Genomic DNA, 17,084 nt, shown 5'->3' on the forward strand with positions numbered 1-17,084 from the left:
ACACACTCAACATGTTGTTGGCCAAGGCCAGGGAAGTCAGGTCGCTCCATCTACGCAGACGATGTTATCATCTTTTGCCCTCCAGAGCAGGAGTTACTTGTCGTTTGTCGCTTGCTTGGGCTCTTTGGGCATGCTTCGGGATTGCACACTGTTGGGCTGTGTCTTATCTGTACTTGTGTGTGTGTGTGTGTGTGTGTGTGCGCTTATGGCCCATGTGGCCCATGTGGCCCATGTAACCCAGCAGCCTATATATGTGCTGACCCCTTGTACAGGGAACCCTAACTCCAATAGAATACAATACCAGGCTATCTCTCTATCCCAGCCGCCACCCCTCTCTCCCCTGATTCTACATGGTGTCAGAGCTTGGGTTCCTAATCCCAGCAGTGGTGATGGTGGTTGGCTGGTGGTGCTTGCTGGCGATTGTCTGAGAGGAGAAGGCTTGTGTGGAAGAAGGAGAGGTGGAATCCCAGATCTGAGGGGAGAAGGTAGTAGAGAGGTTGAAAGTGGGGAGCAGTGGTTGCTGGAGGTTGCTAGTGGTGTGATTCAAGCTTGGAAAGATGGGGGACAACCAGGGGTTGGTAAAGGCATTGGAGAAGCTAGCTGAGCTCATCACTGTCAAGGCAGAGGGTGTGCCTTCCCCAGGTACGCTTGTTCCTCAGCCTGAGGTGATACAGAAAATAGAATTGATGCCAAATGAAATCAAGATGGAAGGGGTCACAAACTACCTAAGCTGGTCCAGAAGGGCATTGCTAATATTGAGGACAAAGGGGCTGGAAGGCTATGTCAGAGGGGAAGTCGATGAACCAGCGAACAGGGCAAGTGAAGAGTGGAAGAAGTGGAGTGTCATTGACTCTCTGGTGGTGGCATGGCTGCAGAACTCCTTGACTCCATCCTAGTGTTTATCTGGGTCACTGAGCGCAGACTGATATGACTATCAAAGTTGCTGGTACAGTGCTACTAATACCCAGCGCACACTTCACAACAGAAACATAATGTCACCAGGTGGCAGTTCTCAGAGGGAAAATTACCTTGAGGACACACAATCACCCAAAATAACATAATTCGAAGGAGCTTGTGGCCTCCAGAAGGTGAGATTGTAACCAGGTAGATCACCTACAATATATGATTGATCAATTAAATTAACAGGGGGTGTAACCAGTTGAACAAAAAGAAACAAAAAAACACTAATGTGTCTTGCAACAAAAACTAGATGAACTAACACATAAGTACCTTCTGGTGACGCCCAAACTCGCTTAAAGTTGGTGCAAGAAACCAGTGGGTTAATATTGCCAAACTGCAAAGCTGCAAGGGTCTGATTTTGCAGTTTGAGCATGAGAGAAGCAACACCGAGAGAAAGATGGATGCATATTTCTGAAGATGTCAATATTATGTTTGTCTTTTCACTGACTGAAGTATATTTCCAGGAAAAATCTACTGGCTCAAGAACAAGAAGACCGGAACCAGCTTCTATTGTCAGGTCTTTAACGACCGATCGAGCCCATATGTCTTTTTCTTTTGAAGCATACCTGTTTACATGTAAGAGTTTATATCAGTAAGGAGAGAAACTACTCCCTCCGTCCCATAATGTAGGACATTTTTTGACACTACACTAGTGTCAAAAAAACGTCTTACATTATGGGACGGAGGGAGTAGTAGATCTACAGTGACATAAACGAAAAAAATGGTTTAGTGGAACTAGAGAGAAAAGACAAACATGAAACTGAAATCCATCTTGGCACGAAGAAGCTTCTCGATGTGCAAGGAATCATCCATTGTTAACTTTGAACTGTCATAAAAAGTAAATTCTGGCGAGACAACCTGCACATTCCCAAATAAAAATGTGCACCATCAAGAAATCATACCACAAGTAATCTGTATGCCCACAACTCAATAGATCACTGACAAACTACCACTATTATGAGTTAAAGAAAATGTGCACATACTGAATCCTGGACCTCTGGTCGAAGATGCATCTCCTGAACATGACAGTTGGTGGACGTTCGATATATATTGGGCTTATTATACCATTTTGTATTACCACGTTGGATGAGGGGTTTCATGCATATATGTACCATGTACCATGTTGAGTGTGTTTTCTTACGGCAGGCCACTGATTCTATTTTCAAATTTCTAGCCTTTCTGCAGCACTGGCACCCACTCTCTAGACAGTGGGACCGGGACCGGCTTGGCCGCATGTTGGACGCGATGACTGAGGCAGGACAACTTCTTCCTATGCCTCATAGTCACTGATCTACCGGACACTTGGTGGGTTTTTTCCTCTTTCTTTTAGGGCATGTTTGTGCTGTTGCCCCAGCAGTTATCTTTACTTTTCCTGCACTTGGACCTGTAATCTATAAAGCGGGGTGAAGCCTGTTTCAAGACAGGAATACATGTTGTTATTCCTGTTAATGGTTTAAGGAAAAACAATTTGATGATTAGGAAGCTTGAGAGCTTTATGAAGCAAATATGTAAATGTGAAAGATTAAGTGCTTGGTGGAGAACAGGTGGATTCAGGAGAGCGTAGTGACCTGAGCATGATATAATCTCAAGTCCAATGTACACGGAGGTGCGACGCATGGATGAATCCAAGGTGGTGAAGAATATTCGTCAAGGTGGAGTTTGTTAAAATTGTGTCGAATATTTGTACAAGGTAGGTTACAGTTGGATTTGAATTTGGACTGTGTGTACATAGGGTCCAAAGACATGTTCGAGTAGGACACCTATATCTTAGGACTCTTATATAATGAGAAGGTAGACACACGATCTAACCTATGCCAACATAATAGCACAGACACGCAGGGGAGCCGGCGTCGTGTGCTAGGGCCCAGGCGGCCGGGGTGCGGTATTGTAGGGGTGTCATGGGGAGGAGCCCCCATAGTCAGGCCCCGGGGATGTAGCCACGATGGTGAACCTCGTTAACAAATCTCAGTGTCGTGCTCGTGTGATTGCTTGGTCCTCAGATGATCTACTATGCGCCTCGGATTAATTCTAACACACTTTGATCATGATGGGTACTTGGATGATGTGGTAACATAGGAATGATTGTGTACTCAATGGAGGCTAACCTAATGTGCAGCTGATCCTTAAGCAAATACTGGAGGAAGGACATCTCTGGATTTTGGCAGCAGCTAGGAGATTAGCGCGCTTGAGGCTACTGTCTACCAAGGCTGTCTAGTAATTTATTTGCTTTGGTCGAAGTCTCACCTTGCTGTCGCTGCTGTGTATGGTTGTAGTTTTAAACTGTCAGTAATGCAATGATACACAGATCTCATGTGTATTCAAGAGGGGATAAAAGATTAAGTGCAGATAGCACTTCAAATTGTAATTCAGATTTTGCAGTGCCATGGCCACCAACATTCACTTGATGACCAGCATCCTGCAACATCCTGCACAGGAAGCCTCAGCATGCGCCAAGTCTGGAGCTAGTAGCCAAGGAATTCACGGTCAAGACTGGTCACGAGTGCCTGCCATACCTAGAAACCCTGCCTTCGCCTCATGCTCTATTACCAAATAGCAGTGCTCCAATTTCTTCCACACTCATTGTCTGGAGGAAGCAACCTGCCATCTAGCAAGATCCAGATGGAAGACGAGTTCCCTGGGAGCAAACATCCGGCAAACAAGACTAATGTACCCTGTTGCTCCAGGATCGGCCTCTAGCATGGGCCATTACCAAACCTCTTAAACCATCTAACTGTAACCAGAACTTCTAGAAATGGGACTGCTTTTAGCATGCAGCTCTTCAGACTGCCACTGATACACATACGTCTATCACTTTTGAGATACCAGCATATGTATTGCTAAAGAGTCTCAGTGGTATGCACAAAAACGGCTAACGGTTAATAGCAAATCCGAAAGTATAAGACTTAAAGTAGCATTTAACTAACAGACAGACCCAATTGAATGCACAATGGTGCATGTTTGCCAGGGAATTAATATAACTTCTAAAGTTAAGTGTCATACCTGCGCTTCAAATGTAAAATTTAACATTTGGTTTGAGGGTGAACCAGCAGCAGGCTGAAGTGCATTGAATTGTCTGTTGTATTCTTCACTTTGGAAACGATTGTCTTCATCGTTATTAAAAGAAGTTTCCAAGACTGAAACCTCAACACCATCTTCAGCAGAGATTGAATAGCTGCTTCCAGTGTTCAAGTAAACACACTTCCTCAGTAATGCACCATTCTTGTATACATACAAAAAGTATGAAGTTAGGGTACATAGCAATGGTATGAGTCAAAAATTAGGACATCATTCAAAACCATAATAGTTGTGTTAAAGGAAGAAAATTAAGCAAATCACAAGTTCACTGAGCATGCACCTCAATTTTGACATTTTTGAATCTTAGCTTTTTACCCCGCCCAACAATGATTATAGTCTCAGAGTATAACTGCTCCTTCTTGTCAAGCTCTTCACATAATGATATGGTGCCTCCACAACCATCATAAGTAAACTCATCAATATCGCAACCATCAACTATTAGTTGCCTCTCAGGAGAGAGTTGAATAACATTCTCTCTCTGTAAGAAAACAGGCCCACAAAGTACAATGTCATTTGAGGTCATAAGAGGGTCATTTTTTGGGTCCAGACTTTCCTCTCTGCCTGTTATTGTACCTATCGAAGGCACAAAATACTCAACTACTGGAAGAAGAAAATCCAGGACAACAAGTATGCGAGGCTGTTGGACTCTTATAACAAATGATTTGAAGGAAGAACGCCATCGATAATCTAGTATCAGCATGGTTAGGTTAGAAACCCCCCCATCTGATGAAGGGTCTGGTGTGTTCAGCTTAGAAGTCTCTGAATAAGATCCAAGCATCAAGCGCATCTCAGACTTTGTATCTGGGCGGATATCACGAATCGAAAGTTTAAGTATAGACAAATATAGATCCATCTCAAACAGTGAAGTTGTCCTGTAAGAAACCCATAAACCTTCTAGCTGCAGAAAAAGAAATATATGACAGTAACCAACATGCTATCAGGGTTAAAAAATACATTGCATAAAAGCTTGAACAGGCATTAAAAATGTGCAGGACACATAATATGAAATATTTACAGGACCAGTGATAAACAATCTCATTGATTCTTTCCCCTACAAGACAAGTTGCGTAACTCTTAAAGGATACTCACAGCAAGTTCCGCGAGAGGTGACTCGGCATCTGGACCATTGCAAAGTTCTAGCAAAGCATAGTGGACATTCACAGTCATGATGACAACAGTACGTGAAAGCATCAAATGGTTATTAAGGTTAACTTTATCCGCAAGTAGGCGTATTGACTCTTTTGTCCGGTTTACGTTTTCACGGAAACTGGGGGGAAGATTGGGTGTCTCCGATAGATTTGTCGAAATACAACTTGTGATGACGTTGTATTCTTTATCCGACATAACAGCATGCAGTAATCCTATCTGCAGACAAAAGAACATAGAATTACAAAAAAATATAGGATTTCAGCTATAACCACATAGGGGTGGACAGTTCATAAAATATTCTCCATTGATGCATCTGCCAACATAAAGCTGAGCTAGTAACCATTGCCGCCGGTACCTTCTGGTACCTTCTTTATCATTGTCACTTTGGCATCCAACAGATAACAAAAGTATTCTGGAGATGGAAACTCAGCATCTGAACTATCTTTGAGCTTTAGTTTAACTTTTCAAGTATGAGTGAAGAGCACAAATAAATAGAGCAAGAGCATGCATACAGTGTCAAATAGGATTGCACTATAAAAATCAGGCCAGAAAACAAGATGTCAGCTCTAAAGTACAAAACTATGGCGATCAAATAAGCAAGAGATAACAAGCCAAACTTTATACGAAAAACAAATTAATCACCTGAACTTTCATGGAGAGCATTGGGACCTTTCGGAAAACATCCCTCAGACTACGCCGCACCCCTACATTGATGCCATGACCCTCTTGAATCATACACTTCCCGAGAGTGCCATTGACTCCAACCGCCATGTTGATTCCATTTATCTATTTGCATGTTATTGAAGCAGGAGAATAAATAACCCAGGCGAGGAAACTAAACAATTTAGTTTGCGTCCAATAAATACCTCAGCATGGAGAACATCAAGACGCACAGCAGATGGGTCACTCTCTTCACCTCCGTGCCAACTAAAATCATTTTTAACTTTCAGTTGCCCCAAATCCAGTTGTATATAGCTACAGAAAGATGTGAAGATAAATGTCATGCTTTCTTGTATCATAATGCCGTTATTGTCGTTAAGGAGTACTTCAAGTCTCTTGTACTATATATTTGCCCCTTTGGGCTATATTCAAAACACTAAAATTGCTCCTTACAATGGAGATAAATGGCATGCTTTCTTGTATCATAATGCTGTTATCGCTGTTAAGGAGTATCCGTAAGTATTCGTATTAGTCTAGATTTCCTTACTTGTACTCCAAGTCTCTTGTCCTATATATTTGCCCCTTGGGCTGTGCAATACAGTGAAGTTGCTCTAGTATAGTATCATGAGCCCAGGTTTCGGAGGATCTGGATCCTTGCGATTTATTCCTACAGTGCCTGTTTGATTCACAGGATTGGAACCCTTAGGAATTTTTTCCATAGGATTCACTTGTACTACATTTTGGAGGAAAATTTCCATCCACTCAAACCTCATGGTAGAATTCCTTTGTTTTTCCTGTGCTATCAAACACTCTTCCAGACAAATTCCTGTAGTTTTGTAATCCTGTAGGATCTGGATCCTTACTATTTTTTCCTACAGTGCCTGTTTGATTCACAGGATTGGAACCCTTAGGAACTTTTCCATAGGATTCATTTGTACTAAATTTTGGAGGAAATTTTCGATCCACTCAAACCTCATGGTGGAATTCCTTTGTTTTTCCTGTGCTATCAAACACTCTTCCAGCCAAATTCCTGTAGTTTTGTAATCCTGTAGGATACAAGAGGACATGACACTCTATTCCTGCATTTTGAGAATCCTGTCAATCAAAGAGGCCGTTAAGGGATTTTTCCCAGAGCGGAAATTTTCCAGCCTCACCTCTCTCGATCGACCTCGGTTTCATCTTCGTCTATTTTGCCGATTTTCTGCTTTCCCAACCCCCGATTGCAACCTCCTCGCTTGGACTGGGCCGATCTCCAGATCCGCCCCCAGCGCGACCTCATCAAACTCGAAGCCCGTGTCCAGATTGAAGTTTCCGTCACAATCCCATCTGGGCACCGTGCTCCCAGTCCAAGCCTCTTAGATCGAAGCCACCTCTCCTCCTCGAAGCTCCACCATCTCAGGCCGCCGTTGCCGCCTCCTAGGGCGTGTCGCCGCCACCGGCGGATCGATGCCTAGGCTACCTCCAGGTCGCACCACCGCCGCTTCGCCTGCCTCCAGGTATGTTGGAGGTTCCCTCAGTGATCATTGTCCGTTCACCTGCTACACCGCCTGTCGCACTGGATAGGTGCAAGCCGCCCTCGTCCTCATTGCACCTAATGCGGCAAGGACAGTCACATTGAGCCGACCTCTTCAGCTGCAGGACTTCAGCATCTGCTTGCGGCTACTAGATCTTCCATGAGGTTCTGCAGGTCTTGTTACTGACTCTTCTGGCTTCAGAGACCACCTTCACAGCCAGACCGCAGCACAAGAGTTTGACTGGTTTCACATTCCTTCCGCTGCCACTGTCACTAGCCTCCCCGCCCCTCATTAAGTTGCTCCTCTAGCAATTGCATGTAATTCCCTTTCAACCGTGAAGGGACACTATTTGATCAATTACCTTATCTAGTCCCGTTCTTCTCGGGGTCCAATAATGTTTCCGCTGAATCACTTGATGCACCTTTGGTTGCAAAGTTGCTAGAGGAACAGATTGATGCAGGGCTCCTCATATTTTCGGGACCCCTTGTGCTGCCCACTGCTTGGATCTCATGCCGGTGGATGTTAGGAAGATACCGGAGTTTCATTGAAGAATTCTTGATTTGATGAGGAAGAAGACCAATGGTGGTGATCTTATGAGGCCTGCAGTTGCTCGTTTTGCAACATCGTTGCTTACTTTAAGCTGTCTTTGTTAACAGATTCAAGCCAACTCCATCGGGGAAGAGGAGTGAAAAAACTGTGCTTTCCCTGCCCTTTTGGACTTTAGTGGAGAATTGCATGAGAGCTTCACAACCACTATTTATTGCTCTAAGGATTGCTGATGGTGAAGAAGCTTTGCAAGGAAACCTGCTTTACCAAAAGAGGTGCTAAATACTGTTGAAAAGAGATGGACCAACAGATGGAGCAGATGTTGTATGGGGCATCATCGATCTTGAATCCAAGCAAAAGAAAAAATCACATCAAAGAGACAAACAGAAAAGCTTGCTGCAACACTTGCGGTCAATCTTCAATGATGTGGTATAGAAGATGGTAACAATGAACACCAGAGCAAGATAAGCATTGCGACAATGAGAGAGTTGAAGGCTGCTTCTCAAAGAAAATGGCGATCAAAGACCGAGATAAAAGGAATGCTCATAAGTAACAAAGTATAAGCATAATTAATTTTCTATCAGTTTGAGCAATGTCTAAACTTTGATTTCATATGCATGATATTTTTGTAGTTTCTTGGTCGGGTGCATATGGTGGACTTGCTTTCGAGCTCCAATCGTTGGCAAAGAGAATCATAACTCTTTGTTGTTCGTCATCGGGTGGCTGCAAGCGCAATTGGAGTACATTTCTCAAGTAGCTTGCAAAATTGTGATTTTCATATGTTAATTGCAGCTGCCATTTCATTGCTTAATGAAACTTGTGCATGCAGATCCATACCACAAATCATTTAGAGCACAAGAAACTGAATAAGCATGTATGTTTCATACAAGCAGAGAATGAAAACAAGATTTCAGGAGCTACGAGAGGCAGGCTCTAAAGGGAAGAAGATAACCCACTAATCCTTGAGGAATCTCAGTGGGAAAATGAATGGGTTTGCTCATGCCGAACCTGTTCACCGAGACGATGATGGTGATGAATTAACTTGGGGTGATGTTTATTCAGAAATGGGTGCTGCGGAAACACTAAGGCTTTGTTTGGTTGCAAGGGGAGGACTGCCCAGGGTAACAAATCCATGTGGGGGATTTTCACGGACACAGGGGATCCCCTTCTCCCATGGGGATGATCTCCTTTCCATTTGGTTCTTCGGCAACACCCAGGGGAGGGGAGGCCGCTGCTCGTGATTGGAAGGAGACGAAGCGGGTGCTGTTGTTGAGGAGACTGCCAACAGGAAGGCCAAGGCAGAGGAGGTCGGGCCATAGCCTACGGATTTCGTAAGTGGGAGGCGAAGAGAACGCGAACGGCGGCTGGGGACAATTCTCCTGATGTGGGGAGACGTGGGAGGGAAACCCGGAGATATTGGATCGATCGGGACATGAACTTCTCCTCAGTTCCACCAAATGCTACGGCGGGAAAATCGAGACTAACTTTCCATGTGGGGTTCTTAACCAGGGAAATAGCGGGGATCCTGGGAGGATCCCGTGAAACCAAATGACGCCTAAGAGGGCGGAACTACCCAAGGACTGCTCGTGGTGATACTAGTAGAGACCCATAGGCCCTCATATCACTTGTTTTAGGAAGAGGATGGAGACAGTTGTTGAAGAAGAGGTTGAGTAGTAGCAAATCTTCTAATTCACTATGCTCCCTAATTTTGGAGCCCTCCCATTCAATTGAGGTGTTCAATTTTTTGGATTTAGTTCACCATTATGACCGGGTCAACGATTTCTCAAGGAGCTTTCTCATTTAATTAAGGTGTTCGATTTTGGATTTGATTAACGATTTTGACCGGGTAAACGATTTGTTGAGTAATCGGCAGAGGCAGCCTATAAAAAACATATCAATCCTGTGCACCCTCGCACTACCACGAAATAAAGCGCCAACATGTGACAATGTAGCACCAATATGATACATGCGGCCACCAGCGTAAAGAAACTTCCCCGCACAAGTATGGGTTGGTTAGCAGATAACACATAATCACACTGCCAAGAAAGCCCACCAAGACATCGCATCATAAAAAAAACACGGTCATCTTCCCAGCGGGCCAAACCAAATAACAAACAAAAACTATGAAATCACAACACCAACAGTGCAGCGAAGCGCGCCCAACCCTTCTAGTAAGATATCATGGGTGAGGGCAACGATGAGATGGACAACTGGGACATTGATAGCGACGACGACAAAGGAGGAGAAACACAAAATGATGCTGGACAAAGCCATGAAGCCGGTGAATTTTGATTGGATGAGCAACCAGATGTTTGACTTGAGGCCGAAAGATGTGATGTGAAATTATGGGGACTGGAGAAAACTTCTGGATTGTGCAGCCTTTTGTTGCTTTTGATAATGTCCTTAGGAACTTTTCTTAGGGAATAATGTTGTCAGGAACTTATTTGTTATGCACTTTGGCTGATGTCACTTAACTATTTGTTGTAACGTTGTATGACACATGATGTGTTGACTTGTTCAGTATTCATTCATGGCTAATGGGCATGGCTGATGGTTCATATGTTTAAATTCCTTTGTTTTATTTGTCAACATTGCCTTACTCATGGTACATGCTCTGCCTAGTTCCCTTGACGCATTTTGTGTGTGCTATATTCGTATCTAGGATAATATTTGTAACGCATGGTACATGATGGTAGACAACGATTAGCCACGACTAATCCTAGCTAGTCTAGACTAATTCACAGGTCGCTATCTCGACGACTCATCATTTCTGTTTGCCAAGATTTTGTCCCACAAGTGTGGTATGCCATAGTTATTTTAAACTATTAGATTAATTAATGGAAACAGTCCTAAAGAATTATTAAACTGAAGAACATAAAGCGTGGACATACTCTTCACTCTGGGAATTCTTCGGGACAATGATAATGGGTGTATCAAGTGAAAGATCCAGCTTTATAGCAGAAGAACCATCCATCTCATATTTCTGAATCAACCACTCAAAACCTCCAACTTTATCCATAAACTTAATTGCTTCTTCAGTGTGAGGGGTAGCAAGCTCCATGAAGTAAGAAGTAAACTGCAAAGCGAAAAAGCACTTCAAAAAATACATATCATGGAAGATCAGATAATCCAACTTGGCTTGGTGATGTATACCTCCTGGACAAACCGATAAAGAAAGACAATACGGACGGCACAAAGCTGCCCAGTCAGACTGTAATTATGACCTTCGTAGTCATCATCGTCAGCACTGTAAGACTGGAAGGCAAACTGCAAAAGAATGGAAAGGAAAATTACTCTACTGCTTCAGCTGCCAGAAACAAATGTATTATCGAACTTCAAGTATATGTGGCAATCATAACCATTTCAAAGTTGCACATTTGAAGGTAATTCGAGCCACATAACAGAGAACTATTTACCATACTGTTATTAACAGATGTCACAACACCACCACCAACAACAACAACAACAACAATGAAGCCTTTTGTCCCAAGCAAGTTGGGTTAGGCTAGATGTTAGGATCGTGGGTTGGAGCGCATAGCCATGGCCTGAAGGTGCCTGAGGACCGATGAAGATCCACCGGGCAGGTGTCTTGCCGGTGTTGAGGGGGTAACAGAGGAGGAATAGAATAGCTTGGGGAAAAAGACTTTGACTTTATTGATTGCTTGGGTTTCCTCGTACAGGCCTCCTCTCAGAGTCCAACTTCTATTTCTCTTCCTAAAGACCTTCCTACTACAAATTGATACCTCCCATCAGGGAATCAATCCTGCAAGGAAGTAACCCGTACTGCTGCTCCTACTTGGCCGTAGCCTATCCTGCTACAGGCTGGGCCTTACGCCTGCTATAGTGGATACCCCATGTAACCCTAGAGATGAAACCCAACAGAAAACTGTGAGAACCCAAAAAGAAGAGAGTACAGGTAAAGAAAGTGAAGGAAAGTAAATTAAGGTTCTGATACATGGATTGCTGATTTCAATACAGTCCTATCAAGAGCCAAATCCTTGGCTACATTCCAATCCCTCAAGTCTCTTCTTTTTTTTTTTTGCTTTCTTTGCTCATGCATGGACTTCTCCAGCTTCTGTTTAATGCATTTGTAATAAATAAGAAAATGTGCTTTGGCCTAGCAGGTGAATTCCTGGCCAAGTGTGGTTAAGTATGTAATTCCATTTTTTATAAGCTTGCAGATGAAAATGACAAATGATCTTAGCATTTGGGTTGCATCTCAGTGAAAATGCAGGAAATAGAGTGCTAACCTAACCATGCTCAACATAAACTTAGGCGCTTCTGTAATATAACAGAAACTATGACTTGAGTTTTTCAGGCGGCGAACACAACATATTGAGCTTTGATACTGGTAACCATGCTAGAACCTTGTTTGTAAGTAAAATATGTAACACATGGCCACACTGTACTTCAGGATTGAAGAGAAGACTGTTACTCTGCTAATCTGGTACTCCCTCTGTTCCATATTAACTGTCACCGATTTAGTACAAAGTCGACAATTAATATGGAAGGAAGGAGTACCCCATTCAGGGATGAACATTTATCGCCAAGCCACGAAAATAACTGGACATGTACATCAATATATATTACCTTTATAAGCGACTCAACACCTGGTTTCCGTATATCACAAAGCCAACCCCACCGATGATCTGGCCCGAGGGACATGTCACAAAATCTCATATTACCAAGCATACCATCAATAGAAAATGAGCCCGGGTGAACCTGACAATTAAAGAAATGTGTAAATGAAATAACAGTCAAGTATGAAATCTAAGAATGTCCCCTGTTCCTGTTCTCATGGACGGTCATACCAAGGAATATTTTTGTTTTTTGTATTAATCTAGCATCCTATAAACAGCACCAGCCATCCAAAACATTCTAAATAGCATGCCCAGATATATAGAAGATAAATAAATAATATCCTTCGGCCCTATACTACCTTCAACTCACCTTCAGGTCAAACAGAAATTTCTCCTGCACAAACATCGCAAGCTGAGAACCATCTTCCTTGTTAAGAAACATAGATACCCGATCCACATCCATTTTGATGTTGAAAATAGTTCGACGTTTTCCATAACCTAACAGTCCTTTAACAACAGTACGGCCAGTGTGTTCCTTCCCAGTGGGTATTGCACTGTGTGTTGCACCTGCCATGTCAGGGTCACTCTTTGGCACAGAATTAACCATGCTGACATCAACTCCAAACTCGATAAGAGCAACAAGTGTGGGTCTGTTACAGTAGAACTCCAGTGCAGACATACGGATACTCATCTGTAATGAGCAAAACATGTAAACAACAAGCTTTAGTGGAAGGGAAGGTACTGACAGCCAAGGATTAAACAGAGAGAGGATACCCAAGCATACGTCCCAGACCCTGCCTGTTACTGGTTACCAACTGGCAACCTGTTTAAAGTCTCCCAATATAGCTAACATATATATTTTTTGAAAGATTGCTTCAGACGCCTATACCTGGATAGGAGTGCAGACAACATAGAGAAGTACAAGATGGCGAAGAAGGCCGCAAAGCGAGTTGTTGGTGAAGCAAGGGGTCGGGCATATGAGGACCTCTACCAACGGTTAGGCACGAAGGAAGGTGAAAGGGACATCTATAAGATGGCTAAGATCCGGGAGAGGAAGACGAGGGATATTGGCCAAGTCAAATGCATCAAGGACGGAGCAGGCCAACTCTTGGTGAAGGACAAAGAGATTAAGCATAGATGGCGGGAGTACTTCAACAAGCTGTTCAATGGGGAGAATGAGAGTTCTACCATTGAACTGAATGACTCCTTTGATGAGACCAGCATGCGTTTTGTGCGGCGCATCCAGGAGTCTGAGGTGAAGGAGGCTTTAAAAAGGATGAAAGGAGGCAAGGCGATGGGCCCTGATTGTATCCCCATTGAGGTGTGGAAAGGTCTCGGGGACATAGCGATAGTATGGCTAACCAAGCTTTTCAACCTCATTTTTCGGGCAAACAAGATGCCAGAAGAATGGAGACGGAGTATATTAGTACCAATCTTCAAGAACAAGGGGGATGTTCAGAGTTGTACTAATTACCGTGGAATTAAGCTGATGAGCCATACAATGAAGCTATGGGAGAGAGTCATTGAGCACCGCTTAAGAAGAATGACAAGCGTGACCAAAAATCAGTTTGGTTTCATGCCTGAGAGGTCGACCATGGAAGCCATTTTCTTGGTACGACAACTTATGGAGAGATATAGGGAGCATAAGAAGGACTTGCATATGGTGTTCATTGACTTGGAGAAGGCCTATGATAAGATACCGCGGAATGTCATGTGGTGGGCCTTGGAGAAACACAAAGTCCCAGCAAAGTACATTACCCTCATCAAGGACATGTACAATAATGTTGTGACAAGTGTTCGAACAAGTGATGTCGACACCGATGACTTCCCGATTAAGATAGGACTGCATCAGGGGTCAGCTTTGAGCCCTTATCTTTTTGCATTGGTGATGGATGAGGTCACAAGGGGTATACAAGGAGATATCCCATGGTGTATGCTCTTTGCGGATGATGTGGTGCTAGTTGACGATAGTCGGACGGGGGTAAATAGGAAGTTAGAGTTATGGAGACAAACCTTGGAATCGGAAGGGTTTAGGCTTAGTAGAACTAAAACCGAGTACATGATGTGCGGTTTCAGTACTACTAGCTGTGAGGAGGAGGAGGTTAGCCTTGATGGCCAGGTGGTACCTCGGAAGGACACCTTTCGGTATTTGGGGTCAATGTTGCAGGAGGATGGGGGTATTGATGAAGATGTGAACCATCGAATCAAAGCCGGATGGATGAAGTGGCGCCAAGCTTCTGGCATTCTCTGTGACAAGAGAGTGCCACAAAAGCTAAAAGGCAAGTTCTACAGGACAGCGGTTCGACCCGCAATGTTGTATGGCGCGGAGTGTTGGCCGACTAAAAGGCGACATGTTCAACAGTTAGGTGTGGCGGAGATGCGTATGTTGAGATGGATGTGTGGCCACACGAGGAAGGATCGAGTCCGGAATGATGATATACGAGATAGAGTTGGGGTAGCACCAATTGAGGAGAAGCTTGTCCAACATCGTTTGAGATGGTTTGGGCATATTCAGCGCAGGCCTCCAGAAGCTCCAGTGCATAGCGGACGGCTAAAGCGTGCGGAGAATGTCAAGAGAGGGCGGGGTCGACCGATTTTTACATGGGAGGAGTCCGTTAAGAGAGACCTGAAGGATTGGAGTATCGACAAAGAGCTAGCTATGGACAGGGGTGCGTGGAAGCTTGCTATCCATGTGCCAGAGCCATGAGTTGGTTGCGAGATCTTATGGGTTTCACCTCTAGCCTACCCCAACTTGTTTGGGACTAAAGGCTTTGTTGTTGTTGTTTTGTATATATTTTTTGTGCTCTACAATCTATTTACCATGGTGAAAAGGTAATCTATTTACCATAGTGAAAAGGTAATTCACTTTACACAATACAACTTGCCCTTATTAGCTTCGCAATCATTGTCTAAAAATAAATTAGCTTGGCAATATTCCTGTCATTAGCTTGAACATATATTGAACAGTAACTATATTATCAGAATTTCAACTTGAAAATTCAAAATTTGAATTAAGAATTGTTTAGACTGATAATCTTTTCTGGGGCAAGACGAGTAATCTGACTGGAAAGTCAAATTAAAATTGAAACTTGTTGGATCAATATTCTTTTACCAGGCAAAACTGGTACCCTTCTTACAGCACCATTGGAATAAGAAGACAAATACACGATGTCTTTTGTAAAGCACAGAAATAATTACCTGTGAATCTATACCATCATAAAGGCAAGAGTCTGGAGTCCTACTCAAAAATGTAAGAACAACAAAATCAGTGACATTGTTGTCTTGTGCCTCATAGAAAATTTCAGTAGGTTTCAAATTTTGCTGATCGCCATCAAAGCATAAAGTGTACTCATTCAGATCAGACATTGAGTTTGATGGAATATCATGATCAGGGAGATTGAAACTTTGGTCAGAAGTAAAATCTGTCAATGCATCCATGAATGAATCTTCCTCCACAGAGAAGGATTTGGGGTGATCCTCCATGTCAGGTGTAAAAGAACCTTCAGGCTGCAAATCTTCATTTTTCTTAGGAAAGGACTCCAAATCTTCATTGATAACAGAACATACTAAATACTTCGTAGACATTGAAAGACGACCATGTAGCTCATCCTTTATCTTCAATGAATGCAGCTTTGTTTTCACACTTAGACCACGAGAAGATTGAACAACATTAACCTACAAAAGTAACTAAACAATAAGTATTGGAGCTGGGGGCAAAATGAAGATGGAACCTTGTAAATCATGATGTGCAACAATTGCTGAACCATAAAAATATGAAGCACAAACAGATCAGCAATGCCAAGATGAGTGGACAGAGAGGTCTGGGTCAAGGTCAAGTGCCTGGACTCCTCCAAGCTCCGCGCCACAGTCCGGGTGTTCTTCAACGACCAGGGCTTCAACCTCCGGATCGCTCCTCCTCACTTGAGGAGAGTGAAGGTCATGACTTATTGAAGCAGAACGTCAATTGGCCAAGAGAAGGGGAACTCCTTTCGTCGGTAACTATTGAATTGCCTATCTAATAGTGGAGCGAAGCGGAACGTTGAACGGGAAACTCGTGTCGTCGGTTATCCAATTTCCCTCCTTTCTGTTTCGACAAAGAAAACGTTTAGGTATCGGTAATAGGATTCCCACTATGATTTGCAGAAAAAGATAGATTCTATAATAATCCATAAATAATATATAGAATCAGGCTCCGTAATCAAGTACTCGCTGAGCTTCCCAACCACGTGGGCCGCCCTCGCTACTCCGATGATGGCCCTCCCGGTAGCGGCCGACGGAGACTACCACGGCCGCCACCACCCGCGCACCGCTCCGATGATGACGTGGGCTCGGACGACTCCCGCTCCCGGTCTCCCTCGCCTACGCCTCCGGCTCCATCCGCTAGGGGGCGTGGTCACCAAGCCACGCTGGCTCCCTCGGCTGCGACGTCGCCCCCTCGGGCCATCTCGCCGGGCCGTGCGGCCGGGGCTTCCGAGGGGGAGTGACGCCTCCAGCGTCGGGCTAGTCGTCTTCCCGGCCTCCTCCCCTCGCTCCCACGCCGCCCTCTCCATCGCTCTGCCAGATGTGGGGGGAAGCTGACCCCTCTGCCGTCCGATCCGGG

At 44.0% G+C, this 17,084-nt stretch overlaps 1 protein-coding gene across 3 annotated transcripts in view; it reads right to left on the bottom strand.

Moving 5' to 3' along the window:
- LOC123137134 (uncharacterized) overlaps nt 1-17,084 on the bottom strand; it is a 62,697-nt gene that overhangs the window by 15,196 nt on the left and 30,417 nt on the right. For all 3 annotated transcript variants that reach the window (XM_044556741.1, XM_044556740.1, XM_044556742.1), the window contains 13 exons: nt 15,683-16,159; nt 12,855-13,175; nt 12,495-12,626; nt 11,058-11,171; nt 10,796-10,980; nt 6,051-6,159; nt 5,827-5,970; nt 5,125-5,400; nt 4,316-4,933; nt 3,961-4,179; nt 1,715-1,818; nt 1,231-1,526; nt 1,029-1,113 (listed from right to left, as the gene is read on the bottom strand). In XM_044556741.1, the coding sequence (XP_044412676.1) occupies nt 1,029-1,113; nt 1,231-1,526; nt 1,715-1,818; nt 3,961-4,179; nt 4,316-4,933; nt 5,125-5,400; nt 5,827-5,970; nt 6,051-6,159; nt 10,796-10,980; nt 11,058-11,171; nt 12,495-12,626; nt 12,855-13,175; nt 15,683-16,159 (3,080 nt within the window). The remainder of the gene's footprint in view (nt 1-1,028; nt 1,114-1,230; nt 1,527-1,714; nt 1,819-3,960; nt 4,180-4,315; nt 4,934-5,124; nt 5,401-5,826; nt 5,971-6,050; nt 6,160-10,795; nt 10,981-11,057; nt 11,172-12,494; nt 12,627-12,854; nt 13,176-15,682; nt 16,160-17,084) is intronic.

This window comes from Triticum aestivum, chromosome 6B (genome assembly GCF_018294505.1).
Source record: "Triticum aestivum cultivar Chinese Spring chromosome 6B, IWGSC CS RefSeq v2.1, whole genome shotgun sequence".
NCBI classification, from domain to species: Eukaryota; Viridiplantae; Streptophyta; class Magnoliopsida; order Poales; family Poaceae; genus Triticum; species Triticum aestivum.